Below are 27,837 nucleotides of genomic sequence, written 5' to 3'. Positions count from 1 at the left end.
TGAAATTGTAATCCTCACTGCAAATTCACTTAGGGTCACAGGAAGCCAGCACAAAGCATATGCACCACTAGTCCTGCCTAAACCCTGTTGTAAGGAGCCAAAAGCAGTGCACAGTCTTTTTGCTGGCCACTTCTGCATGGGGGTGAATTTCTCCCTTGGAATTTACAGTTTAATATTAAATTAGCTTTTAGAGTGGTGAATAATATTCTGTTAGTTTTCAAAGATTTCACATTTGACCATGTTGTGCATTTTTGCTAGAAGTATTGTGGCTCACTCAGCTTCCTAGAATATAGAATTCCTCTCTGGGATGTCTGACTGAGTTTTGTAAGAAGACGAGCCACATCGATGCTTTCAATATTACAAGCATCCCCAGTAACTAATCTTCTTTGGCTGCGTAGTTGGGCTCAAACCTGGGAAAATAAAATATGATGCAATTTTGTTGCTGTTAGAAAATGTACTTAGCTTGCTTAGTTGCTGATAATGTTCTGTCTTTGACTATAAGGCCAGCGATGATAAAGATAATGGTTCTTTCAAGAGTTTGTACAGGAATCTTGAAGTAGGTAGGCTCTCCTGCAATTTTTCAAACTTCCATTTAGTTTAATCTCAACAGGACAGGCAATATTCAAGGGAGAAAAGAGGGCTACTGTGGGGGGAGAGACAGAAATGTGGTTCTAGATTTCAAGACCTGTGCAGGAGAAGCTTCTAACAAAAAAATAAGATTGTGTTTGCGATGAAAAAGATGATGAATTTTGTATGATATACTCTTTTTCTGCTGGTTTTCCCTTTTTGCTACATTGTTTTTCAGAAACAGGTCTGTGGCCGCTTACGTTTAGGGGAAAGATTGTACAGCACAATGAATTAAATGAATATCACATTTTTTGCCATAACTAACTTGTCATGAAACATAAACAGGGTTCAAAGTTGTACCTGAAGAGTCAGCTATCTAAAAGAATTAGATCAGCATCAAATCACAGATAACTGAGGTACTTTGCTGTACCCACATTGTCTGCCTTGTTGTATGCTTGTGAAACATCCCCAATTGAAAGTGTATTATTCAATATCCATATAAAAGCTAGTGAATCATTTTCATGTGAGCAGAAAATATCAGCTTTGCTAACAGGTTAGCATGAGTGAGCTACTGTCTGTAGTTGTCAGATAAGTGCAAACAAGATGAGCTGTTAAATAAAAGTAGTAGACTGATATGTAGCAGTTGTTTAAGACTTGGGCAATATTTGTGGTGAACAAAGACAAGATTAAAACAATGTAATATAGCCCAAGACCATCTGAGAATGGTTGGAGTACTTTCTGCAGTTGTAAAGGTAGATTATTTAGTTTACTCTAAACCAATGCAGATAGATACCAACAAGGACTGAATGTGGGACCTTTGACACTAAAATCACAAGATCTTAAAGTACTTGATTAAAAGACATAGCGCCAAAAGCCCGGACCAGCAAGACTTATCACAGTGACAACAAAAATATTAAGTCTGAGGACCAAACTTGAAAGACCAAAAGTAAACATGTGTGATGAGTAAACCTTTGATAAATTAAGTCTGCAGTTTATAAACTAAAATGTGTTAATTACAGAGCTGGTCAGGAATTTTCTGTAAAAATTATTTTCTGATGGCAAATGCCTTTTCTGCAAAATCAAAATTTTCTTTGGGGAAATTTCAGTTTTGGCCAAAATGTTCAATTTTCCACTGTGGAAACAGAAATGATGCCTTTCCCCGCTGCCTTCCCCTTGCCAGAGCCTTTCCCTGTGGTACTGACAAGCTCCAGCATTTCCTTGTGGTGGGGAAAGTCTCTGATAGCAAGGAGAGGATCTTTCCCTGCTGCCTCCCTGATCACAGGCTGGAGCCTCTCTCTGGTGTCTTCCTACTGCCACAGTCCATCGGGAAAGGCTCTGGCGGTGGGACACCACCACACTGTTAAAAATTGCAGTATAGAGAGAGAAGGCACTGCTTGGGTGTGTAAAGAGCTGTTTAGGGTAAAAATCATAAGGTTCTGCCCACCTAAGCAGTGCTTCACCATCTATACTGCTGTTTATGCCGGTGCTAGGGGGTTGTGCAGCATATGAACTCTACACAGCTGTAAGTCTAGACACAGTCTGAAACCAATTTTCAGAATTGTGGCAGCACTTCAGTGCCTGTTTGTTTTAAGAATGCATTATGTATAAATGCAAACATTCTCCTTAACCCAGCATGCTCTGTGTGACATCTACAATTGTTTTCCCAGTTAAAGTAAAAGTTTTCACATAGAGGTTTATCCCAGCATTTGCTTCAATGTCTTAAACATCTTCGGTGTCTATGCCCACGTCCAGACTAACCCGCGGCATCGTCGGTTAAAATCAATTGCTCGGGGATCGATATCGCGTCTAGTCTGGACGCGATGTATCGATCCCAGCGCGCTTACATCGATTCCGGAACTCCATCAACCCGAACGGAGTTCCGGAATCGACACAGAGAGCGCGGACATCGATGCCGCGCCGTCCAGACGGGTGAGTACCTCGATTTTAGAAATTCGACTTCAGCTACGTTATTCCCGTAGCTGAAGTTGCATATCTAAAATCGATTTTAATACCTAGTCTGGACGTGGCCTTAGATTCTCTCTGTCATATCATGCTCTCTTCTAGCTTAGATAAAATGCTGTTATGTATTGGAAGCACTTGCTGTGCTCTCATTTATGTAATCTAGTCATTAGCCATTCCTCTTCCAAGAAGCTTAAATGTTATATGGCAAGAGTGTCACAAAAATTTCAGGACATGCTCTAGAAGTATTCATTTTATAAGAACATCAGAATTAATCACTAAGAAGTACACAGATTGAGCTGTAAGAGGAAAAAGGAGAAATAAATCAGACCACCACCATTAGCTACTTTAATTTTATGAATTGGAGGTCAGAGAAGCTCTTGGTCTGGGTATGCATGGATTTTTCAAGCTTCGTGCCATGTCTCATTTTATTTTCATAGGAGACTGGATTCAGAACACAGCTTATTGTCCCATATAGAAGGAAAGCCAGAATTCAGGTTTCCTGTATTAACTCTCATAGCTGAATGCTCCACAGCCTGCAAAAGTAAGGCCTTTAAGCAAGGACATATGGAAAATAATAAATTCAATATGGGTCAATCTATGGTTTCCTTGTGCATGTTAAATTTCAGCTTCAGGAATCTTTGTCAAGCTTGATAAGTTGGTCAGTACATTGAAGCACAGTAATTCAGCACTAATTCTAAGGAAGCCATATTGAAAGAATATAATAAAGCTCACAGACATTTAGATCAGCGATTCTCAAACTTTTTTGGCAAGGCGCCCATACCTTAATAGGGAGCTTGTGTCATAGTTCTCCTCCCATCCCATTCACAATCACATGAACCATCTCCAATTCCACAGGGAATTGAATACGTTCCCTGGGGCAACTATGGCAATTGCATGCATGGAAAAAGTAGTATTAAGGACATGCATAATGTATTCTGTCTTCTGTTGCAATTTGGCAGCTATGAACAAAGAAGCGGAGCCAGCAGCGTGCGACCAACCAGTTTTCCACTGACTAGTAGCAGTCCATGGACCACAATCTGAGAACCTGTGATTTGTCATTTGCATCCAGATTGAAGAAAGAACACCTCATTCCTCTACCTGCTTTTTTCAGGATCAGTCTAGTATGGGGTCAATGCTAATGAGAAAAATATGTAATTCCCACCTCTATCACTTTTCTGGGTCTCATTGGGGTCACTACTTCCATTCCACAACAATTGTGTAGCAATGGGCACATAGCATATTATTTGTGAGATATTTGTATTTGAGGATATTATTTGAATCTCAAATAGGATTGTAATCCGAATCCAATTCATTAATGTTTTAGAGCTACCTGACTGTATAGGATTTTTGAGGAGTTGCTGGATAAATTGCTCTTCTTTTTCTGTTCACCTGGATGGAATGAAACAAGCAGCCAACAGGTTTCTCCCCTAGCCCATCTCTCATGTTTGGTTAGGATGAGGGAGAACAGTAGCCAGCTAGACAGACCTAAAAGCACATGATCTGAAACTAAGCAAGGCAGAGCCAGAGGAACTTATACGCTCTTAGATAGCATGAACATTTGCTGAAATTCTTTGCTCTGAACTGGATGGCTGGATATGGCAGATGTGCTGGCATTTGGAAAATCTAATATTTTATTTCCCCCCTCCCTGGCCTTTCCAGCCAACAAATGTGAGAGGGTTGTCCATTCTGCTCCCTCTCACATCCTTCACTAAATTAATTAGACCAGTGAAGGTCTAACAGTTTCAGACAATTCTCACCCCACAGTTAGTGGAAAACATCAACATTTTTTATGTCATTAGCTGACCACTTATTGGTGCACACACACACTCCCATAGGCAACAATGGGGATCACACTTTTATTGCAGAAATATGGGTTCTACTTAGGTCAGAGGAAGGGATACTAGAAAGCAAAAGGGAAATGGGGAAGAGTGATGATTTTGGAAGCAATCGTAAAATTCTGTGGGAGAATTTCCTCCCTCATCTCATGGGAACTGAACAGAGTTCATACTACAGATAAGTAACTTTTGACCTTATCCTAGATGGGAGCCTCTTTTCCTCTTCACTCCCAGCTTCCTCAGTTTGTCATGGAAGGTTTAATTGGGGAGACCATGTTGTCCTTCCTAACTGATGATGGGTTGAGTCACAGGGCAAGCCTTCTGTAAAATGGCTTGAAAGAGGCGGCAGTCTCCACAAACTAGTGCTGTGTGAGAAACATCTACAGTTGTATATCCTGATGGGCTCACTTTTGTCTGTAGGTAGCAAGGTCTCTTAGAATGTCTCCATAATTTCAAATGGCAAACTGAAACACCACATACCACCACATCCACCACCACTGTAGTGTTACATATATCTGCCAGATCTTATTCAACTTCTTAGACAGTATAGGCTGAATGTTTGTTGGTTCAGGAAATTGTTGATAGGAAACAATTTCACAGTGTGCAAAGGGCACAGTGAAATTACTTTTTTGCCCTTCCACCAGTAGGTAAGATTCTACTGGTTTGGGGAGTTATTCCCTGTGCTTATTATAGGGAATATTGCTACAACTGATAATATCTTTCCTATCAGTAAAAGGCAAAAAGAAAACATTTTAACTGTGCTATGGTACAACTGAGAACAGGGCCCTGTGTTTCTTGGCTCCATTGATTTGCTCCTTCATTTTTCTGCTACCCAGTCAATGCCCAGGGCCCGTCTTGGCACTGCTGTCTTAATGAGTCTTTTCACTGCTAGGAAAGTACAGTACATACACCTGGATTGTGGTAACATTTGTTTCAATTTGATCTAAGTGGTTTTTCTCCTTCCAGCTATCACCTGGCACTCACAGCTGTACAAGTTAAATGTTACAGGAGATTGCTGTTAAGGGACTGATTCTGATTTTCTGAGAATCTGAAAACATCAGCTGCATTATCTGTCTGGGGTTTGGGTTTGCAATTTTACATTTGTCCCTGCACTCCCATAATCGAGTTCAAGACCACAGACTTGATACTGTAATGAAAATCCAGCTATACCACCTAACCTCTTGTAAAATTAAAATTGATCCTTCTCCCTTAAGTGTTTTATACGCATGGTGAAACTGTTCTTTATCGTAGGAGAACTGCTTTTATTATCAGCCAAAAAGCAACAGTTTATGATTACAGGATCTGAAATCTTTATATGCTATCACAGTTGGTACCAGAACATGTGACACAACACTGGGATTCTGGGACATGAGGATTCAGTAAATCACTTAGATTGTTGCAACATTTTATCACTTATCATAGGAATTTGGGAGCACAACAGCTCAGGTTCTTCTGGGATCACTGCAAGATTGTTTGCAGTTCTCCACTTCCATTCACTCCCACACTTTAAGAACCATTTATAGAAAAGAGAGAAGTATTGACACTGCCTTAAAGTCATCAACATAAAAGGAATTACACAGCTACTGTAGTCATTATACTTTCATTTCTGTAAAGGTAGATTATCAAGTATGCACTATAATTATAGGTTCATACATTTCGGCATATTGTTTTTGGAATAATCCCAATGTAGCCACTGTGTTCAAGAATTATTTTCCATGAAAGCACTATACAGTGTTAAGTACTCCTTATCATTGGGAACAAAAGATAATGGTGCTTCCAAGCTAACTCTTAAGGAATTTAAAATTCATCACTGTAGAGTCCAGCTTACCGAAAGCCTACTTCTTGAGCATTCCCATTTTATTAGAGAGAACTGGTATGTGTTATTGGCCTCAGTTTAAAGTGTATGCTGCACATCTTCTTTACTGCACACAAGCCTTAACTTGGCATATGTAAGATCTGAGAGATGAATTTTATCAGGAAGGGGAAATGTATTGTTGAGAACTTATGTTAGTAGAAAGATTTAACTTCTGGCCTAGGTAAACAGTAATAAAAGTTATTTATCTTTGCTTTAATTGTGCAAACACAGGCTAACCTCTGATAGTATAATAATACCAACTGCCATTTCCTGCTGCATACCCCTACTGAAAAGATACAAGGGCCTCCGGGACTGAAGCAAATATTTTCCACATTTTTTTTTAAACTGACTGAACTTCAAGCTTCTCAAGCTTCAGCCTTTATCAGAGATGAGATAATATTGTGAAGCTTTCCATGAATTCAAGAGTCAATGAAAATTGCAGATCCTGTTCACATTTCACATACAGAATAGACTTCTACCTACATATTTATTTATTTTTATTTATATAAAATATACAGGCAGTTAAAATCAGTAGCCAGACATTTCAAAAACTGAGATAATAAAAGACAATGCGAAAACTGTACTGGAATGATACTTAATTTGATTCTTAAGCGAATGCATAGTATTTGCAATAAAATATTACACAAATACATAAAATTAGACTTTAAATGCTAGACTATTTCTGGAAAGTTAAGAGTTTTTTTTAATACAAAAAATATTTATGCTATGTTTAAAAAACTGAAGATAGTGTCAGGAAAGGATACAGAAAATTATAAAAATCCACTAGAAACACACTTAATTCTAGATGAAAAGGAAATTCTGTTTTCTGCACTTTTACTTTTAGACAAGACAACTTTAAAAAATCCCATTTAGAAGTAACTTTGTTAAGTTCAGACTGTTCACCATAAAATTAAGATTTCAATTGTATTTAATCTATTTTAAAAATCCATAAACTACACTGGATGGCAAGTGTGTAACCCTGCCCCACTTCAAAGTTCCGTGCAATTACACCTATGCAGAAAGAGCTAATTAAATGAACTACCGACACAAATACACTCTATCACAAATCATCAACAACATATTCTCATTGCTTACCATAAACTCTTATAAAGGAAGCATGCTTTATGTTTACAGTCTCAGATAACAGCCAAATTAAAATATTCTTTTCCATTTGTTCAAAAGCTTGATTTCAGAGTTTCATTTTAAGCACAAAGACAGTTGACTTTCCCCCTCATGAGGTATGCCTATAATTAGAGTCTCATGAAGAACTTGGCAACTGCGTAAGTTTGAGGCACTAAATATGTTTTCCTTACAAAGCTGAAAAGTCAAAGTCTGTTACTAACAAGTCTTTACAAAGAGACAACAGAGACAACAAATCACTTACCCTCTTAAGCCAGGTGAAGTGCTTGTAAATATCAATCTCACCATCCATGCTTTGGGCCCATCTCAGCAATAATATTTCCAGGGTTAAGAGGAACTTTTGGACAGAGGATAGAGCTTCGTCTTGCAGAATGCAATCACTCCGTCTCCCCTTTCCGCCCCCACCTCTAAGAGCATGAATCCGTGTCCATATTTTTCTTAAATCTCCTGCCTCTCTGTCCCTCAGGCTTATCCCAAACTCTACTGACGGATGTATATACAACACACAACTGCATAAACTTCAGACTCTCCCCTCTGAGCAGCTGTTTTTTTAGTGCAGATCACAATTAGTGACAAGCAGCAACATCATTCTAAAAGCTTCAAAAGAGTGCATCATGCCAGATGGTCTCTTTGAAAAAAAGGAGCCTTCCATAGTATCTAAACCTGCAGTAACTGTTTCCTATTAATGGCAAAACAACAAGCTAAAATTACTAACTCTCATATAGAAACTATTTTCAAGTAATGCTTTCCCTGGCTTTCTGTTTCAAGTGTGGCTGGAACTCATTACCCAAAGACCCCCTATTTACCTGTCTCTGTTTTACTGTGTTTATCATAACACTCCTCAGCTTCTTCAATTTATTTCAAGATGGGGGTTAAGCCTAAAAATAATCCCTGCTCTTTGAATTACTTCCCTGTTCACAGAACACACTGTAAAAATAGAAGGGAATTCAAGAAAGACCTTTATGGATGAGTTATGAACAAGACTTTTGCCAGAAGGGCAAAGCTTCATCTTTACAAAGAACAACAATATGCCCCCAGCTTTTTTTTACAGTCTTTTCCTACTGCAGCTGAAACCACATAGCATGGCAACATTTCAAACTTGTAATGCCAAGATCAATGTATAGTCAAAGCAATGCTTCTGTTGAGAGGGGAAGTCTCAGGCAATTTTGCCTGTGATCGTGGTGTCCCCTAGTGCCGACACACAGTATTATGGCTGTGACTTAATTTTTCTTTATGAATTCCAGTTTCAGTTTTTTAGATTTCACTAGATTTAGAAACTGGACAATAAAGAACTCCACATGAAGACAGAATTATTTTGGACAAAAATATTTAAAAAACTGTAAGAAGTTAAATGACAGGATCCAGGTCATGTCAACCTCTGAAAAAAAAAACCATGATGCCTTATGAGTAATGAGGTTATGTCGCACCAAGTGGCTTGGGGAGTGGAGTTTTCCCCCTTGCTGAGGAAACAATGACATCCTCACACCCATGCAGGTCTCAGAGCACTCACACAGATTCCCATTGCTTCCAGGTTCCCCAGCCAAACTCTTTCTGCCTTTAGAGGTAATTCAACAGCAGAATGAGGGAACCCATGACCAATAACATTGCCAACAATGGCACCACCATGTGCAAGGAACAACCAGGAGTTTGAAGCAGTATGTTTCCTTGAAAGACAACTCTTGTCTAGCTCTGCCTCATTTAGCTACACCTCAAAGTACAGAGCCTCAAGTAAAAATCTCCATCACTCGAGATTTTTAAGAGCAGATTAGACAAAACACCTGTCGGGGTCTAGATAATACTTAGTCCTGCCAAGAGTGCAGGGGACTGGACTGGATGACCTCTCAAGGCCCCTTCCAGTCTTCTGATTCTATATGGAGAAGTTTCTGCAGTTGGAGTGGTGAAAGGAATGGTGCCATGTTATCTCAACTCCTCCTCAGACAGACTTTGGCCAAAGTATCAGGGGATAGCCATGTTAGTCTGTACCCACAAAAACAACAAGGAGTCTGGTGGCACCTTAAAGACTATCAAATCTGTTAGTCTTTAATGTGCCACCGGATTCCTTGTTACTTTGGCCAAAGAAACTCTGTTCTATATCCTCCAAGGAAAAAAAGCAGAGGGGGATAACGCAGGTTGCCAGCTCTGCTTAAAAGATCCTTTTTCTCATTTAAAGCCACATGCTGGGGGAAATGTGTAAGACTTCTAAAGAATGAGTGATGTTAAAAAGTGCTAGTATGATTAAAGGCACAAGCAAACCTCTGACAATGTAACAGAATGGTAAGCCATTTGTGATAGCACTTTGAAAGAATTAGGATATTTTATATTTTCATTCCAGGTTTGCCTCATAAGACTTTACTGATGGCTGGCCTTTGTTGGTGGGAAAGGCTTCTCTTAGTAGTTCTGCAGTTCTTGACATCTAGAACAACCAGGATTGCCAAGCCTCTAGGATTGGCCTGGAATCGGCATTGATCTCCCAATGACTACTGAAAGCAATCCGGGAGATTTTAAGAAAAGGATATTACGTCATGGTAGGGAAAAAAATCCTTCCGGAATAGCTTCAGTCAGAGTTGGCACACAGCCTTCCTATATTTGTCTGTCTCATCAACTCTCCATATCATTTAAAATCTCATAAAAACTCTCATTTCTCATCTTACATAAATTAAATATGCCCATATGTGACAGCCACTATCTTGGCTGACATACTGGGGATCTCTGGAACTAAAAACCAACTGTTACAGCTTGAGATAAAGAGATCTGAAAGTTCTGAAACATATTTTCATGCAGGACAACAATAGTTAGTTACAATTTTATCTTGAGCTTCAGGTGTACATTACATGGCACTACTTGTGTGGAACCAGACTTCCCAAACTTTATCAATTTCAGATCATTTTCCAAACCTCATTTCAGATAACTTTCCAAACCTCCCTCATTTCAGATCATTTTAAAAAATAACTTGTCTGTGTTAAAAAGCTTTCCTGCCCCCGCCACATTATGCTTTTAATTAGTCAATTAAGTCCAATCATAATTTCTTTAAAACTTTTCACAATCAAAATGTCACTGCTTGACAGCAGTGGAATCAATTAATTATGCTCAAGGAAAGCTGCATTACCCTGCTTATTACTGTCTAAATACAGTAGTCACAGACAGGTGAACAATCTCTCTCTTGCTATAAAGAAAATTTTAAATTAGTAACATACCTTATTCCTGCCCAATGATTTGTTTCAGATTTCATGTAACTGCGCCTTGATTTTGTCACAGTCATTCTTTCTGACTAAAAGGTAACACTGTGACTGAATTTCTAGATATCTTACACACAGTCAATCCCTTATCAGCTAGGAATGTTGACAAAGTACATTCCAAACAGTCACATGCTTGCTGTTAGCCTGTCACCTGAATGCTGGATTTTCTCTCCTGTTTTGAGCTTTGGCCCTAAAGAGTTTCAAGTACCAAATGAATAAAGCAAGGTTAATCAGCGTATTTTTTCATTTAACTAGGAAGATGGGCTGGTTTCTCTCAGGTGTATAAAGAGTGCTTGTGAGAAATGTTAGTTTGGAAGTATTTTCATCAGGCTACTATTATATCGCTCCATTATATCTGCTGTTAAGAAACCAATGTCAACTTCTAAATATTCCTTTTTAAAAAAATTGAACAGGTAATCCTACATTCAATCCAGACTATTCTCAAGAAACTTTATTGCTTATACCCCCCCGCCCCCCAACAAAACAAAACAAACCACAAAGGATACACAGCAGATATGGTAATATAATCTGAAACATTAATCTTAAAAATAGCAAAGTTCCTGTTGTCCATTGTCTGTTGCCAGAGACCATTGAACAAAATGCCTTCCCTTCCCAATGAATTCTCAGAAGAGACCCACTGATCACAGCTACTGCTGTTACAATATCAACTCCTCCACTTTCAAAACAGATCAAGGGAGAGATCCACACGAATGTCTTGCCTAATATATAATGAATGGAAACCACACTGCTGTTACCCTGTGCAATTTTGGCTATGTACTAATCTATATTTAGAAGCATTACATTTGCTTTTAAAAGCTCAAATACTCTTTTAATCCCATATCAAACATTAACAGACTTAGAAATGTATTGTGGCAAATCTACTAGGATCAGTGTGCTCCAGGCTCTTATTTATACCTCCTGCAGATAAGAGACCAATGTTGTCATCTAATTCCAGAAGTAAAAGGGAAACAAAAAGCCACAGATCCCGTGGGGTTGGGGAAAGAAGGGAATGCTTGCTTTATGTCATGTTTGTCTTCTCTAGGGCTGAGAAGATGGTCATTCTTGGCAGCATTGTTCTATTACATGTTCTGGTGCAAACCTGTTGTGATGTTTTGGGATGGCACCCAGCAAAAATGTCTGTGAATTGTATTGAAGCCATGCTGCCATATGAGGTCGGAAAGGGGGGGGGGGGAACAATACAGAGATTCAGGAACTCTATATGTATGACTCTAGCCTCCAGCAGATCTGCAGAGGAGAGAAGGGGGGCATCTGTTCTGAGGACAAATCCCTCTGAAATGGAGCACATCAAATTAAATTTAAAGTAAGAAGTTTTAATGAAAACTGGGAATTGTTCAAGGATATCCTCCTGGATGTCCAAAAAGCCACAAGTCCATAGACAGTGTAAAAAAATTACACTGAGCAAGAAAGAGACTTGGTTAAGAGGATTATATATCTAAATAAATAAAAAGATAGAAAAAAGTGGAAGTAAATGGCAATGAATACAAGTTTAAAAAACTATGCTATTGATAAGGGAAACCAAAGAAATCAATGAGATATAAATGGCCAATAGGGGTAAAGATAATAAGGTGGCATTTTTTAAACATATTAGCTAAAAGAAAAACGCTACGTCAGGCATAGGTCCATTGTTAGATGCAGATGGTAAAACTATGAATAGTGATGTAAAAAAAGAGAAATATTCAATAGATATATCAATTCTGCATTTAGAACAAAGCAGGAGGATGTATCCATCTGTATGATGTTGTGGATGGAATAGAAAGTTTACTATCTGTGACAAAGAAAGATGTGAGGCAGAATCTGCTAAAATTAAACATTTTTAAATCAATAGGCTCAGATAATTTACACTCAAGAGTCTTAAAGGAACTAGCTCAGGAGTTCTCTGAACCACTAATGATAACAAACAACAAACCTTGGAAAACTAGAGAAATTCCCAAAGGGCAGGAGGACTGCTACTGTAGTTCCAAATATTTAAAAGAGTAAAAGGGATAGGATGACCAGATGTCCTGATTTTATAGGGACAGTCCTAATATTCGGGGTTTGTCTTATGTAGGCCATTATTACCCCCACCCCTTCCCGATTTTTCACACTTGCTATCTGGTCACTCTAAAAAGGGATGACCCAGGCAACTAAAGACCAGTTAGCATGATCTTAATCCCGGGTAAAATAATTGAATGGTTAATTTGGGATTCTATCAGCAAAGAATTAGAGACTAAAAAAAATAAATGCCAGTCAGCTTCGTTTCACGGAAGGAAGGTCTTGCTGAACAAACTTCCCCCCACCTCCCTTTTTGGACAGAATTACAGATCTGGTTGATAAAGGCAATTGTGTTGATACAGTATAGCTGGATTCTTCCAATGCATTTAACTTAATACCACATGGCATTTTGATTTAAAAATTTATATTATATGGAGTTCACAGTGCACACATTAAATGGATTAAAAACTTGCTCTACTGACAGATCTCAAAATGTAGTTGTTAATGGGGAGATATCAATGAGTAGGACTGTTTCTAACAGAGTCCCCAAGGGATCAGTTCTTGGACCAACACTATTTAATATTTTCATTGGCACTCTAGACAATGATGTAAAATCTTTGCTGGTGAAGTTTGCAGAAGATAAAAACAGTGGGATAATAAATACTGAGGACAGGCTACTGTTACACAGTGAACTGAATCACCTGGTTAAATTATCACAATCCAGCAAAATGCATTTTAATACAGCCAGAGGCAAAAGATAATACATTCAGAAACTAAGAGCACAGATTATGTGAGGTTTAAGGAGCTCAGTTTATTCATTTTATCACAGAAGAGGTTGAGAAGTGACTTGGATGGGAGTTGTGGGTCAGGGAGCCCATGTAAACTCTCTCTCTTTTCACCTCCTCAAGCATTACCATTAGCCTGTCCTCCACCTCTTGCCTCCAAAGCTTAACCCTCCTACTGCTTGGGCTGGGCAGGCCTTAGAAGTTACATATATCCTTGGAGACTGGGGGGAAGCAGGCCAGGATCAGGTTTCACTGGCAGGTTTTGAATGTGAAAATGCCCTAGGCATCCAAAACCCCATGTCTGCAGATACGGAGTGGTAAGGGGGCATGACAGGGTGACCACATAGCAAGTGCGAAAAAATTGGGATGGGGGTGGGGGGATAATAGGCACCTATATAAGAAAAAGCCCCCAAAATTGGGACTGTCCCTACAAAATCAGGACATCTGATCACCCTAGGGTGTGGTGCATCTCATCAGTAGAGTGGAAGTGTGAATGTGCTGAAAAGGAAAATCAGGCCATTTGAGCAAAACGCAGCAGCCCTTTTACATGTGGTGGGAAATGACTGTAGAAACATGAACAAGCATCTCCAACAGTTGGTTCTCAGCAATTTGGTTAAGACCAAGTGACACTCCCTGGATGACAAGCCCAACACAAATGATGTACATTATAGCATATTTGGACCAAGCAGCAGCAGAAACAAGGAGCACGCAGCTTGTCTCATTGGCAGAAGGAGAAACAATTTTGATTTTGGAATTAAAACTTTTAAGTGCTTATTTGGAGTTCTGCATGTGGAAGCATCAGTGTGTAGTCAGGACACAAGACTTTTAACTTGCAAAGGACATCAAACAGTTTTTTTTAATCCCTTCCTCTTTTCTAAGCCTGCATGATTAAGCCAGGCTCCTATTACATATGCTGGATGAAAACATAACTCCTCAAGCAGGTGCAGGAGACTTTGGAGCCTTTCCCAATTGCAGGTCATACTATACCATAACTCCGTAGCACATTTGGCCTTCCTGGTAGTTCTAGCAATAACTGGCTCTCTTCTCTTCATTTACACAAAGAAAGTATCACCAGTGCTTGGACAGAAGTTACTATTTACTTGTTCATTCATAGACATTTGCACATTCTTGGCAATTTCAAACATTCTTTGCCACATACTGAAATATACTTTCAGACCCAGTCACAAAGGAGCTACAATTTACATTTGAGGTTTCATTAAATTTACTTAAAATAAAAATGCAGAATTTAGGAAATTTTAATACTTAGCCTTGGTGTAAAATTAACTAAAAAACATTTATCTTTTAATCAAATGTGCAACTCCTGTTATGGACATCCAAAACTAGCAGGTCTGCTCCACCTAGGGAAAGGTAAATCAATATGGAAAATGTGAACTTGGAAAATGTTTGATGAGACTAGTGTAAAAATTTCTCCTAGTAGTCTGACTTACCAGCTCAGACTTGCAATATTTCGCCTGACAGGTTTCCATGTACCACTGAAATTATGAAATATATAAGTGACATGATAAAATGGACTGTGTTAATAATTGCATTTTGAGGCTTCACACACCCTAGCGTTTTACAGTTAATTTTTTTATTTTAAAAAACTGGGCAAAGGCTTACCTACAGTATTTTATTATAACCTGGCAGGGAATGACATCTAGTTTCTAGATCTGTTTTGATTCTAGCTTCACTATGCGCTGAGAAATAAGAAGTCAGTCTTTTAGAGGACTTGGACTTAGGAACACTCAGCCCACGTCCAGACTAACCCGCGGCATCGGCGGGTTAAAATCGATTGCTCGGGGATCGATATATCGCGTCTAGTCTGGACGTGATGTATCGATCACTGAGCGTGCTTACATCGATTCCGGAACTCCATCAACCTGAACGGAGTTCCGGAATCGACACGGAGAGCCGCGGACATCGATGCCGCGCCGTCCAGACGGGTGAGTACTTTGATTTTAGAAATTCGACTTCAGCTACATTATTCCCGTAGCTGAAGTTGCGTATCTAAAATCGATTTTAATACCCTAGTCTGGACGTGGCCTTAGTATGAAAACATTTATATAAATCCTGTACCTAGTGTTATGATTATTAATTATACTGTATCATTATTATAGTATATCAGGCAGCAGTGTGATCCTTCCTCCAACTAAGTGAGATGGAGTGCAGGCTGGGTTATTTTCCTCTTTAAAAACTTTCACTCCAGTGTTGAACAGGAAATAAAACAACTTCAGCATTTACTCAAATTGTAAACAAAACCTATCAGGATATGTATCCTGTTTTATTTATGTGTATATGAACTACAATATTTAGGTTTTTTAGCTATTCAGTACTGGAAAGATGATAAAACCTGAAAATATATTTAGCTGGAACTAAAGTCGAAGTGCACCTTCCTAGGCAATGTTATGTTTTTGATTTGAATTATAAAGATACTGTTATCTTTAATAGGGAAGATATTGTGTTATCTTACAGATATGATAGACCAGATTACCCAAATACATTTTGTACAGATTGAATGTCTGGATGACAGCTGTAAGCAAGAATATTTTAGGTCTATACTGTTTCTATACAATTCCAGTAAGATCTCCAAATCCAGCATTGGCTATCCAGAAACAGAGACTTTTATCATGGCTATCTCTATCTCACAGTTGTGGCACCCCTAGTTTTTATCTAGTTTTCATGATCTAATAAAATAAATCCCTCCTTATTCAGCCCTTGATAGACAACAATTCCGTCAACAAAAGCCTCCTTCCTCACATACAGCAAATTACTTTTCAACCTCAATATCTGTAAAATTAGAGCAGTGCATCATACTATGTCAATAGGAAGAGCTAGAAATTGCAGTGGCAAGATCGGATATATAAAATGAAAACCTGTCAGCAAGCAGAGCTTTAGGCACAAGGAGAAAAGAACTTATACACATTTGTCAGCTGCTTATTGCAAGGGGAAAAGACACTAGACGACAGCTGAGACTTTGATACATAGGATTTGTCCAGATCCAATATTCAAAATCCTCCTAAAGGCAAATGTGCAATTGCTATCCCCCGATAGGTTCTTGAAAACACACAAAATAGTACCCTGCTACAAGCCCTATGAACTAACGAAGAGGAGGTATTTCAAATGGGGGATGGGGAGAACTCTACATTTTTATTATAGACACCCCAAATCTAGCTCTGAACAGTGTGAATCCCCCTGCTCAATTCCTGGCAGGAATTCTGAGAGGTGGTCATGTTCAGACTGCGGGACAGCACTGCTGGCTAGAACATGGGTGCAAATAACTGTGGAAAACGGAATCAATGTTTCCTTTTTGAGCAAACATCTGAAGAGAGCCAGTTTGGCCCCATTAATTGTAAGATGACTTCTAACTTGTGGCTTTTGTTTGCACAGTGTTGATTTTTTCCTATCTCTGCTGAATAGCTAGTACAGTAAATGATTGTAATGTTAGTTTCTGAAGATTTATCATTTCCAAGCAGGGCAAACCTATAATAAATCATATCTGTAATAGAGAGTATCCACATCAAGCCCTGGCTATTTATATGGGGGAGCCAATGCTGTCTGGCATTCAGCAATAGCTGAAATATAAAGACACTCCTACCACTTCTCTCCCCTGACCACACTTCTTAAGGGTTGTTAGAAGAGTTGATATAGTAGCTCTATACCTACACAGGGGGAATTCCCAGCTGGCCAAATCTTCCGGCTTTTGAGCCACTTTGTGCTGGGAGATCAACGAAAAGGAGTCAGAGTGCATCTCAGAACTGGGTCCTATGTTTTCTACCAAAAAAAATGCTTTTCAGAAAAGGTATTCCAGCATTGTGTTTTAAGTCAGAAAAAATAGATGAATGAAAACGAATGCAAAATGAAGGCTCTCTTTTACTCTCCAAAGTCTCTCTGCAGATCAGTTTTCAATGTTATGTGTGCTAATTCCACTTGGTGCTAGGGAGATCATACTATATTTAGATTCATGATGCCTCTCAACAGTTAAGTTCTATAGTCAAATTGTTTCTGGATAAATGTATGAGTCTCAATTGGCACTACACATAAGAGTGTCTATCTTCATCCCAATGTGGGAGAGTCAGCTGCAGATGAAAATTTATAGAAAAGTATAGTTTATTTTTTTCCTTAAATCAGCCAAACTTTCAAATCAAATATTGATATTGTATGCAACTCACTTAAAATGACACTGATTAAGCTATAATAAATTATTTTTGCAAAAATAGAATTTTTACCTATGTTACTGCTAACACCTTAGATCACTAAAATAAAACAAGGATTTTGAACCTTTAATTTACTTTCCACTATTTATGCACTTCACTTATTTGCACTTCTCTCAGTTTGACCAATGAAAACTGACTGGTCGTTTTATAAAACTTTCATTTATAGTTCACAGATTATTAGGACAAAAGAGACCACTGTGATCATTTAGTCTGGCCTCCTGTATAACAAAGGCTTTGGAACTCCCCTGCATTAATTCCTGTTTGAACGAAGGCATCTCTTTCAGAAAAGCATAGTTAATTTCACTTTCAGGTCCTCATACACTAATATAACTCTGCAGTGTCTGAGTTGTGAACAGGGTAGTGTTTACTTGATAAAAAATATTTCTGTAACAATTTTATAAATAAGTTTGAGGAAAATATTATTGGCATCAAGTTTAGTAAAAGCTATGTTTTACAAAATCCATACTTTGGGCCAATTTGATCGCACAGTGTCCCTTAAATTTCTGTACAAATAAGAATGATCTATTACCAGCGGACAATATTACAATTATATAAATCCTTTCCACCTATACAATGACACTCGCCCAAATCTCTCTCTGACATTGCTCCCCATATTCTTCACAATGATACTATTATGATAGGATTATGGCATCATTACGATGCATTTTGTACAAGATAAGTCATGTGAGGTGTTATTGGAAAAGTTATGATTTGCTGAATATGATTATCCTATTTGTATGCACGGATCATTTTTGTACCTGAACTAATGAATATTGACTATGTATCTGTATTTCAAATGTAGTTACACCTGGGTAATGCCCACTAGACAAGATGCTTTCAGTCTAGATAGCTAGCTGGGAAGGGCCTATTCAGGGCAATGAGCCATTAGGGAAAACAATAGGTCTTAGGAGAGAAGCTTATCTCCCACTTGCTGAGCCTTCCTGAGAATGCTACAGCCAGCCTGTGAGTGATGGCTGCTATGACTCTACAAGGACATGTGACCAGGCCACATAATGCTGGACTCTTATCTTGGGATGTCAGTATTTTTCCACAGACTGGTCTGGGAATCAAGCTTTGGAACAAAGGGTTCCCACCATATGCAAAAGCTATATAAGGCAGGGAGTGATGTCATCTGGGGCTCTTCACTCCCCACACAAGAAGATTCCTCAAAACACCTGAGAAACAAAGACTGAACTGGGGGAAGTGCTGGACCCAGGCTAAAGGGATTTCTAACCTGTGTATGAAATGCCTGAGGATTCCAAGCTGTAAAGCAAGTGCAGCTTGCCCCTAAAGAATCTGCAGCCTGCTTGTATCATCTTTTAGAGTGAAAATCTGCTAATTCATATCCAATCTATCTGGTGTATTAAGCTTAGTTTGCATTTTTTGTTTATTTATTAGGTAATCTGCTTTGATCTGTTTGCTATCCCTTATAATCGCTTAAAATTTATCTTTTGTAGTTAATAAAGTTGTTTTTGTTTTAATCTAAACCAGTGAGCTTTGACTGGAGTGGTTGGGGAAAAATCTCTGCTTAGTTACCACAAGTGTGCCTTGTTCTCTTCACACTGAGGGAGAGGCAGACCAGGTATTAAACCCATATACTGCCCAGATTTGACCAGGGCAGCAGGACCCTACTGCTCTAGGGTCTCAGGCTGGGAAGAGAGCCTGCATGTAACTGCAGCTGGGTGTGTCCCTACCTGTATGAATGCTGGTGAAAGTGCAGGCTGGAGGGCTTTGCAGCTTGTCAGAGCAGTACAGTGAGAGAGGGAGCCCAGGCTGGTGGGTCAGAGGGTTCAGTGGTACCCCAGTTCCAGGTGGCACCCCAGGGGGAACCCATCACGATCTCCAGTTCCTTTGCAAAGCAGTAATAACCCCATGTTATGGGAGGAGAATTCTGAAAAGTCCACCTCAGTCGCATTTAGAGAAGTGGGGAGCAGAGGGATTTGGCACCAAACCCCCCAATTCAGCAAAGTATTTAAGCACATGCAAATTTTAAATTTTGAAGTCAATGGGTCAAACACATTTGTAAACTTAAGCTTGTTTTTTATTCTTTTGCTGAACTGGGGCCTAGTGGTTTGATCCAAAACCCAACTAAGTTTTTAATTAGTGTAGAAGCACCCAGAGTAATAAATAGGCACTTGTTACAAATCAAGAGAGATTAAATAAAATAATTTAAAAATATGTATAGTATTTCAGATTTTTCTACTCTTCTTTTTTTCCTTACCATCTGGCAAATAGATTTATCAAGTTTGCCAGAGTTGCATTTCTCAAAGTGAATATGGTCAGGAAAATATTTCCATGTTTTCAAGAGTCAGCAGCTTTCGAATGGCCAATGTACAATGCTCCATGGTGAAGTGGTTTAAACTAACTAGACATTTTACAATCTACGAAACTAGATTGTCACTCATGTTAAAAATCATGTTAGAATTATTCTCAGGTGAAGTGGATCCAAACATTCTTATGGGAGAAATGCATCTTTGCAGAGCCTAACACACAAAAGAGCATTAGCAGTGCAGAATGTCATTTGGAATTAGTAAAATGAAATGGTAACTAAATACGTATCATTTAGCTGACCAAGTCAAGCACAGTCAGTGGTTAATTTTTAATGCTGAAATTACTATCTGCTGTGTGATACATCATTTTGTCCTTGCACTACTGAAATATTTAGCAATAACTGTGGTACTATACCCAAAGTCATTTTACAGCCAGTTGCCCATAATAATCTTAGCTTTCATTTTGCAGTGTGTCAGATACAAATACAAAGCATTTCTAAATGACACAGACCTGTTCACCCACAGGCAAAGAATCTCAATACAGTTCTTACTGTATTGAGTAAGTAAGTATTTACAGCTGTTCAATTAACACAGCTTTATTCCATCTTAACCTTGTAAAAGCAATAGTCCTGTTCTAAGTTACAGAGAATGTTAAGCCCTACTTAATGAGCTGCCTACATCTAATACACTCAATACATTTCCTGTGAAACTCAGTTCTGACTTCATGAAGGGTAGATTTGTCCCACAGTATTGGGAATCAGAGTTCTAGCAGGTCCAGAATTTGAAGTCTAATAAAAAAAGCCAGCCAGGAATAGCTACATCTCTCTTCCTCTCTGTTTGAAAACTGCACTGACACAGCTTTTGAGGTTGTTTCTTCAATAACTTTTTGTGCACCTGGGTTCTCAGTAGCATTTCTGTCTGTTACGCATTCAGCTAGTTCATACTAAGGAACCACAACTAGTGACACCAAATCCACTTATGTCAGACTCTTTGGGATATGTTTTAAAATTACAGAAACATCAGCAGCTTCAGAAGCATCACTCCACACAGTCCTCCTCTAGTCTCAGGAACCTTGGGGTTCCCTGATCATAGGTTGAGAGAGAATAGGAGCCTTATGGTATGAGCTTGTGGCCTCACTACCTTTATTACTGCGAATGGTCTGTTTTTAGAGCCTTTCCATTCACTCTGATGGGTTCTGGGCCAGGCCCTTATTTTCATAAGTACAAAATTCATCTTAAAGGAACCATGGAGTCACAACCAATCCTTTCCATAGTAAAGGATTAAAACAGACACTTACAGAAATGCAGGTGAGCAATGATGGGCATAAAACTTTCTGGTTATGTTATTATTTTGGTTTTACACTCTATGAACATAACTAAATTTCATGGCACCTACATACTTACATCTATAGCAGATACCCCCAAAAGGCTACAGCTATAATTGGTTTAGATTTAAAAACAAATGAATGGATTTAGTGCTTTGTGACATGCTTTGTGACAGGTAGTCTCTATTTACTGATAGAACAGATATAGCATGGGCAATAGTCATAAAGCTTCCCCCTCATCACCTTGCCAATATGCTTCAATCCTGGCCTGGAGGGACCAAATTGCATAGCCTTGTCTACTTTAGCAAACTTTGTAGCAGTAATTCACCACTGGGAGTATCAATGACAGAAGTGGTATTGTTCCAGAAGTTGTAAGCTCTTCAAGGCAGGGATTTTTTGTTTTGTTATATGTTTGAATAACAATGCTGTAGAGAGGCCTTTTTTGGTCACTTTCCATTGTCTATCCCCACTCTACATTACTCTGGAAGATCTGAAACAGCTGCAATAGGGTTAGGCGACCCAGAAGTGAAAACACACAGTGTCCAGGGGGAATTCTGGTTATGAATTTCACCAATGAGAAAACAGTTGAGTCTCTGTTCTTATTCAGCAATGAGTCCCGTGGCACCTTATAAACTAACGGATGTATTGGAGCATAAGCTCTCGTTGCTTTTTGCAGATCCAGACTAACACAGCTACCCCTCTGATATCTGTTCCTATTCAGTTACTGACCTTTGCTAAACAAAAATGTGAGGTTTTGTTGCTTTAGTTTTAAATGATGATACACTTGTGAGCTCTCCCATCGGCTTCACTATTCCAGCCCTTGCAAGCGGCAGTAGCTGTGTCGGTGGGAGACGCTCTCCCACCGACATAGCGCTGTCCATGCCAGCGCTACTGGCAGTGTAAGTTGTGATTTATTCACCCCTCTGAGCAACATAATTTATACCGACATAAACTGTAGTGCAGACATAGCCTTAGTGCAGAATGGCAGCCTCTCTTGGGTAGGGTTTGCTACATGAAGCATACTGTACCTGTGCTTCATAGACTGTACTGGCTATTGCTTTGCTTTGGTATTCAAATCCAGCCCTTAATGGTTTGGTTTCTGGCTATCTTGGGAGACCACCCTTCCTCACATCATGGGAGATGGAAAAATCACTTGGGTCCTTTTTACACCAATCTTTTGATTTCAGTGCTCAGGGCTGAAAGTGAAGTGTTCTCAGAGTATGACTTTTAACCTGGAATTCGTGTCCAAGTTCACTGAGCAGACCAGGAGTTTGACAACTTCCAATGGATGATGTACATATTTACTTGCTCAGGCTTTTTCCTGATGCCTCACCAGAGCTGCCACCACTGAGCAAGAGAATGTTTCAGAAATTACTCTTGCAATTTGTCATTTTGAATAGGCTGCCGTGAGTCATGTATATGCCACTGGACACAGGGTTAGGTATATTCTTAAAAGTAAGTAAAAACAAAACATAATATAATAAAGTGAAAAACATTAAAAAAGCAGAAATATTGTTTCACAAGAGACCCAAAGATAGATAGTACAAGTTACCGCTAATTTATTGTTTTTGAGCATATATAGCCCAGGTACTTCACCCAAATCAAAACAGTTCATGACTTACTAGACAGGGCTGCAAGATTTGCAACTACAAATAATGATGTTCTGAGAAGGGAACTGTGGTTTCTGTTTTAGATAATGTCCCATATGAGGAAAGTACTATATGAGAAAACGTGCATTTGTTAAAAGATTAGTGGAAAACAGAGGAGTCTAAATTCAAAGGGGATAATACTCTCAGTATTACCTGCCTCACAGAGATGTGACGCTTAATTCATATTTGTACAAGAGAGGAGCCCAAAGCAAAATCCCAGATCTAAACTCCCCTGAGCTCTGTGGTTCAAGGCCAATGCATTTAGATGGTGCTATGAAAACGTAAAACCAGTATATAAAGTACTAAATATTTATATTTTAATAAATACTTTCCTTTACCTACCATTGGACCAAGACCTGAAAGCCTGCCTAAGTTCTTACCCAGGAAACTCAGCAGGAGCATGCCTGAGGGAGGACTGAATAAGAACTGACCTCAGGATTTGGCCAACAGATTCCAATGCTGAGAAAATTAAATTTAACATTTTTAAAAACCACTAAATCTGCACCAACTTCCCATTCCTTCCTTTCATAAGGTCCCAGATAAAGACTTTCCAACCACAACATTGCACCTCTAGAGTATGCAGTTCAAAGACAGGCCAGGCTAACAAAGGCAAACAAAAGGCAGAAAGTATTCCAGAAGCCTCAGCACATATTAACATCATGACAGCTATGGTAGGTGATGCACATTGGATCAGAAGCTAGAGTCATAATTAGGAAAGAACAAAATTGTTTGTTGGAGCCAACCAAAACTGCCACCACCCACCCATACAAACAAACCTTTCTGAAGCTTTGAAAACACTTGGTTAACTCTCATCCTCCTTACCTAATCACCACATATCTGCAGAAACATGTCTTCTTGGGGAGGTGCATTTTGGCAGTCTACACCCATTTTTCCTCCCCCACTTACACTGGGTCTCTTCTTCAAGAGGTTGTCTGAGGCCGGATCACCACTTCAGTGAGCCTCAGGCCATGTCTACATCTAAAATTTTGCAGCGCTGGTTGTTACAGCTGTATTAGTACAGCTGTATAGGGCCAGCGCTGCAGAGTGGCCACACTTACAGCAACCAGCGCTGCAAGTGGTGTTAGATGTGGCCACACTGCAGCGCTGTTGGGCGGCTTCAAGGGGGGTTCCGGGACAAGAGAGCAAACTGGGAAAGGAAACCAGCTTCGCCGCGGTTTGCTCTCTCGGTCCCGGAGCCACCCAGCAAACCGCAGGGAAGGAGACCTGCTTGCTCGGGGTTCCGGGACCGAGAGAGCAAACCGGGAACGCCGCGGTTTGCTCTCTCGGTCCCGGAGCCAGCCAGCAAACCGCAGGGAAGGAGACCTGCTTGCTCGGGGTTCCGGGACCGAGAGAGCAAACCGGGAACGCCGCGGTTTGCTCTCTCGGTCCCGGAGCCACCCAGCAAACCGCAGGGAAGGAGACCTGCTTGCTCGGGGTTCCGGGACCGAGAGAGCAAACCGGGAAAGGAAACCAGCTTCGCCGCGGTTTGCTCTCTCGGTCCCGGAACCCCGAGCAAGCAGGTCTCCTTCCCTGCGGTTTTCTGGGTGGCTCCGGGAATGAGAGAGCAAACCGCGGCGAAGCTGGTCTCCTTTCCTGGTTTGCTCTCTCGGTCCCGGAACCCCGAGCAAGCAGGTCTCCTTCCCTGCGGTTTGCTGGGTGGCTCCGGGACCGAGAGAGCAAACCGGGAAAGGAAACCAGCTTGATTACCAGAGGCTTCCTCCTTCCACGGAGGTCAAGAAAAGCGCTGGTAACTGTCTACATTGGATTACCAGCGCTGGATCACCAGCGCTGGATCCTCTACACCCGAGACAAAACGGGAGTACGGCCAGCGCTGCAAACAGGGAGTTGCAGCGCTGGTGGTGCCCTGCAGATGTGTACACCTTCAAAGTTGCAGCGCTGTAACTCCCTCACCAGCGCTGCAACTTTCTGATGTAGACAAGCCCTCAGTCTCCTTAACTAGATGACCAAGTGGCTCATTTCCCTACCTGCCTCCTAACACAGCCTTGCATGCTCTGGTGCAACAGGAGCAAACAGTGAATCTCGCTGCTATGCTCACCGCTCTCCTCTCTTAACAAACCCAAGCGGTACTTTGGAGAGTCACGATACCCCTGAGTGGGGACACCACAATGTAGAAGGCTAGGAGCATGAGAGATCCCTTTAACCCTTTCCATATTAGCTGCCTCAGAAACACATGCCACTCTACACAGTCACATTCTGAACCAGGGACTAGAGGTGAAAGGTTCTGTATCCAGTTACAAATCTCATAGACTCATAGACTCTAGGACTGGAAGGGACCTCGAGAGGTCATCGAGTCCAGTCCCCTGCCCTCATGGCAGGACCAAATACTGTCTAGACCATCCCTGATAGACATTTATCTAACCTGCTCTTAAATATCTCCAGAGATGGAGATTCCACAACTTCCCTAGGCAATCTATTCCAGTGTCCAACTACCCTGACAGTTAGGAACTTTTTCCTAATGTCCAACCTAAATCTCCCTTGCTGCAGTTTAAGCCCATTGCTTCTTGTTCTATCATTGGAGGCTAAGGTGAACAAGTTTTCTCCCTCCTCCTGATGACACCCTTTTAGATACCTGAAAACTGCTATCATGTCCCCTCTCAGTCTTCTCTTTTCCAAACTAAACAAACCCAATTCCTTCAGCCTTCCTTCATAGGTCATGTTCTCAAGACCTTTAATCATTCCTGTTGCTCTTCTCTGGACCCTCTCCAATTTCTCCACATTTTTCTTGAAATGCGGTGCCCAGAACTGGACACAATACTTCAGTTGAGGCCTAACCAGCGCAGAGTAAAGCGGAAGAATGACTTCTCGTGTCTTGTTTACAACACACCTGTTAATGCATCCCAGAATCATGTTTGCTTTTTTTGCAACAGTATCACACTGTTGACTCATATTAAGCTTGTGGTCCACTATGACCCCTAGATCTCTTTCTGCCATACTCCTTCCTAGACAGTCTCTTCCCATTCTGTATGTGTGAAACTGATTGTTCCTTCCTAAGTGGAGCACTTTGCATTTATCTTTATTGAACTTCATCCTGTTTACCTCAGACCATTTCTCCAATTTGTCCAGATCATTTTGAATTTTGACCCTGTCCTCCAAAGCAGTTGCAATCCCTCCCAGTTTGGTATCGTCCGCAAACTTAATAAGCGTACTTTCTATGCCAACATCTAAATCGTTGATGAAGATATTGAACAGAACTGGTCCCAAAACAGAACCCTGTGGAACCCCACTTGTTATACCTTTCCAGCAGGATTGGGAGCCATTAACAACTACTCTCTGAGTACGGTTATCCAGCCAGTTATGCACCCACCTTATAGTAGCCCCATCTAAATTGTACCCTAGCTTATCTATAAGAATATCATGCGAGACTGTATCAAATGCCTTACTAAAGTCTAGGTATATCACATCCACCGCTTCTCTCTTATCCACAAGGCTCGTTATCCTATCAAAGAACGCTATCAGATTAGTTTGACACGATTTGTTCTTTACAAATCCATGCTGGCTATTCCCTATCACCTTACCACCTTCCAAGTGTTTGCAGATGATTTCTTTGATTACCTGCTCCATTATCTTCCCTGGCACAGAAGTTAAACTAACTGGTCTGTAGTTTCCTGGGTTGTTTTTATTTCCCTTTTTATAGATGGGCACTATATTTGCCCCCTTCCAGTCTTCTGGAATCTCCCCCGTCTCCCATGATTTCCCAAAGATAATAGCTAGAGGCTCAGATACCTCTTCCATTAACTCCTTGAGTATTCTAGGATGCATTTCATCAGGCCCTGGTGACTTGCAGGCATCTAACTTTTCTAAGTGATTTTTTACTTGCTCTTTCCTTATTTTCTCTTCTAAACCTACCCTCTTCCAGTAAGCATTCACTATACTAGACATTCCTTCAGACTTCTCAGTGAAGACCGAAACAAAGAAGTCATTAAGCATCTCTGCCATTTCCAAGTCTCCCGTTACTGTTACCCCCTCCTCATTGAGCAGTGGGCCTACCCTGTCCTTAGTCTTCCTCTTGCTTCTAATGTATTGATAAAAAGTCTTCTTGTTTCCCTTTATTCCCATAGCTAGTTTGAGTTCATTTTGTGCCTTTGCTTTTCTAATCTTGCCTCTGCATTCCTGTGTTATTTGCCTATATTCATCCTTCGTGATCTGACCTAGTTTCCATTTTTTATATGACGCCTTTTTATTTTGTAGGTCACGCAAGATCTCAAGGGTAAGCCAAGGTGGTCTTTTGCCACATTTTCTATCTTTCCTAACCATCGGAATAACTTGCTTTTGGGCCCTTAATAGCGTCCCTTTGAAAAACTGCCAACTTTCCTCAGTTGTTTTTCCCCTCAGTCGTAATTCCCATGGGACCTTGCCTATCAGCTCTCTGAGCTTACCAAAATCCGCCTTCCTGAAATCCATTGTCTCTATTCTGCTGTACTCCCTTCTACCCTTCCTTAGAATTGCAAACTCTATGATTTCATGATCACTTTCACCCAAGCTTCCTTCTACTTTCAAATTCTCAACAAGTTCCTCCCTATTTGTTAAAATCAAATCTAGAACAGCTTCCCCCCCCAGTAGCTTTTTCAACTTTCTGAAATAAAAAGTTGTCTGCAATGCAGTCCAGGAACTTATTGGATAGTCTGTGCCCCGCGGTGTTATTTTCCCAACATATATCTGGATAGTTGAAGTCCCCCATCACCACCAAATCTTGGGCTTTGGATGATTTTGTTAGTTGTTTAAAAAAAGCCTCATCCACCTCTTCCACCTGATTAGGTGGCCTGTAGTAGACTCCCAGCACGACATCACCTGTGTTTTTTACCCCTTTTAGCCTAACCCAGAGACTCTCCAACCTTCCGTCTCCTATGTCCATCTCCACCTCAGTCCAAGTGTGTACGTTTTTAATATATAAGGCAACACCTCCTCCCTTTTTCCCCTGTCTATCCTTCCTGAGCAAAGTATACCCATCCACACCAACATTCCAGTCGTGTGTATTTCAATTGCTTTT

General features: G+C 40.2%; 1 protein-coding gene across 7 annotated transcripts in view; it reads right to left on the bottom strand.

Annotated features, from left to right (window-relative positions):
• Positions 1-27,837, bottom strand: part of PPFIBP2 (PPFIA binding protein 2) — a 210,665-nt gene that overhangs the window by 93,414 nt on the left and 89,414 nt on the right. The window contains exon 1 of one of the 7 annotated variants that reach the window (XM_030560312.1): positions 7,604-8,174. The exons of the other annotated variants lie outside the window; for them this stretch is intronic. Coding sequence (XP_030416172.1) covers positions 7,604-7,651 — 48 coding nt within the window. The 5' untranslated portion in view covers positions 7,652-8,174. Of the gene's footprint in view, positions 1-7,603; positions 8,175-27,837 lie in introns of those variants that run through there. 7 annotated transcript variants of the gene reach the window in all.

Source organism: Gopherus evgoodei, chromosome 4, assembly GCF_007399415.2.
Source record: "Gopherus evgoodei ecotype Sinaloan lineage chromosome 4, rGopEvg1_v1.p, whole genome shotgun sequence".
Taxonomy (NCBI): Eukaryota; Metazoa; Chordata; order Testudines; family Testudinidae; genus Gopherus; species Gopherus evgoodei.
This window is presented reverse-complemented; position numbering and strand designations above follow the sequence as displayed.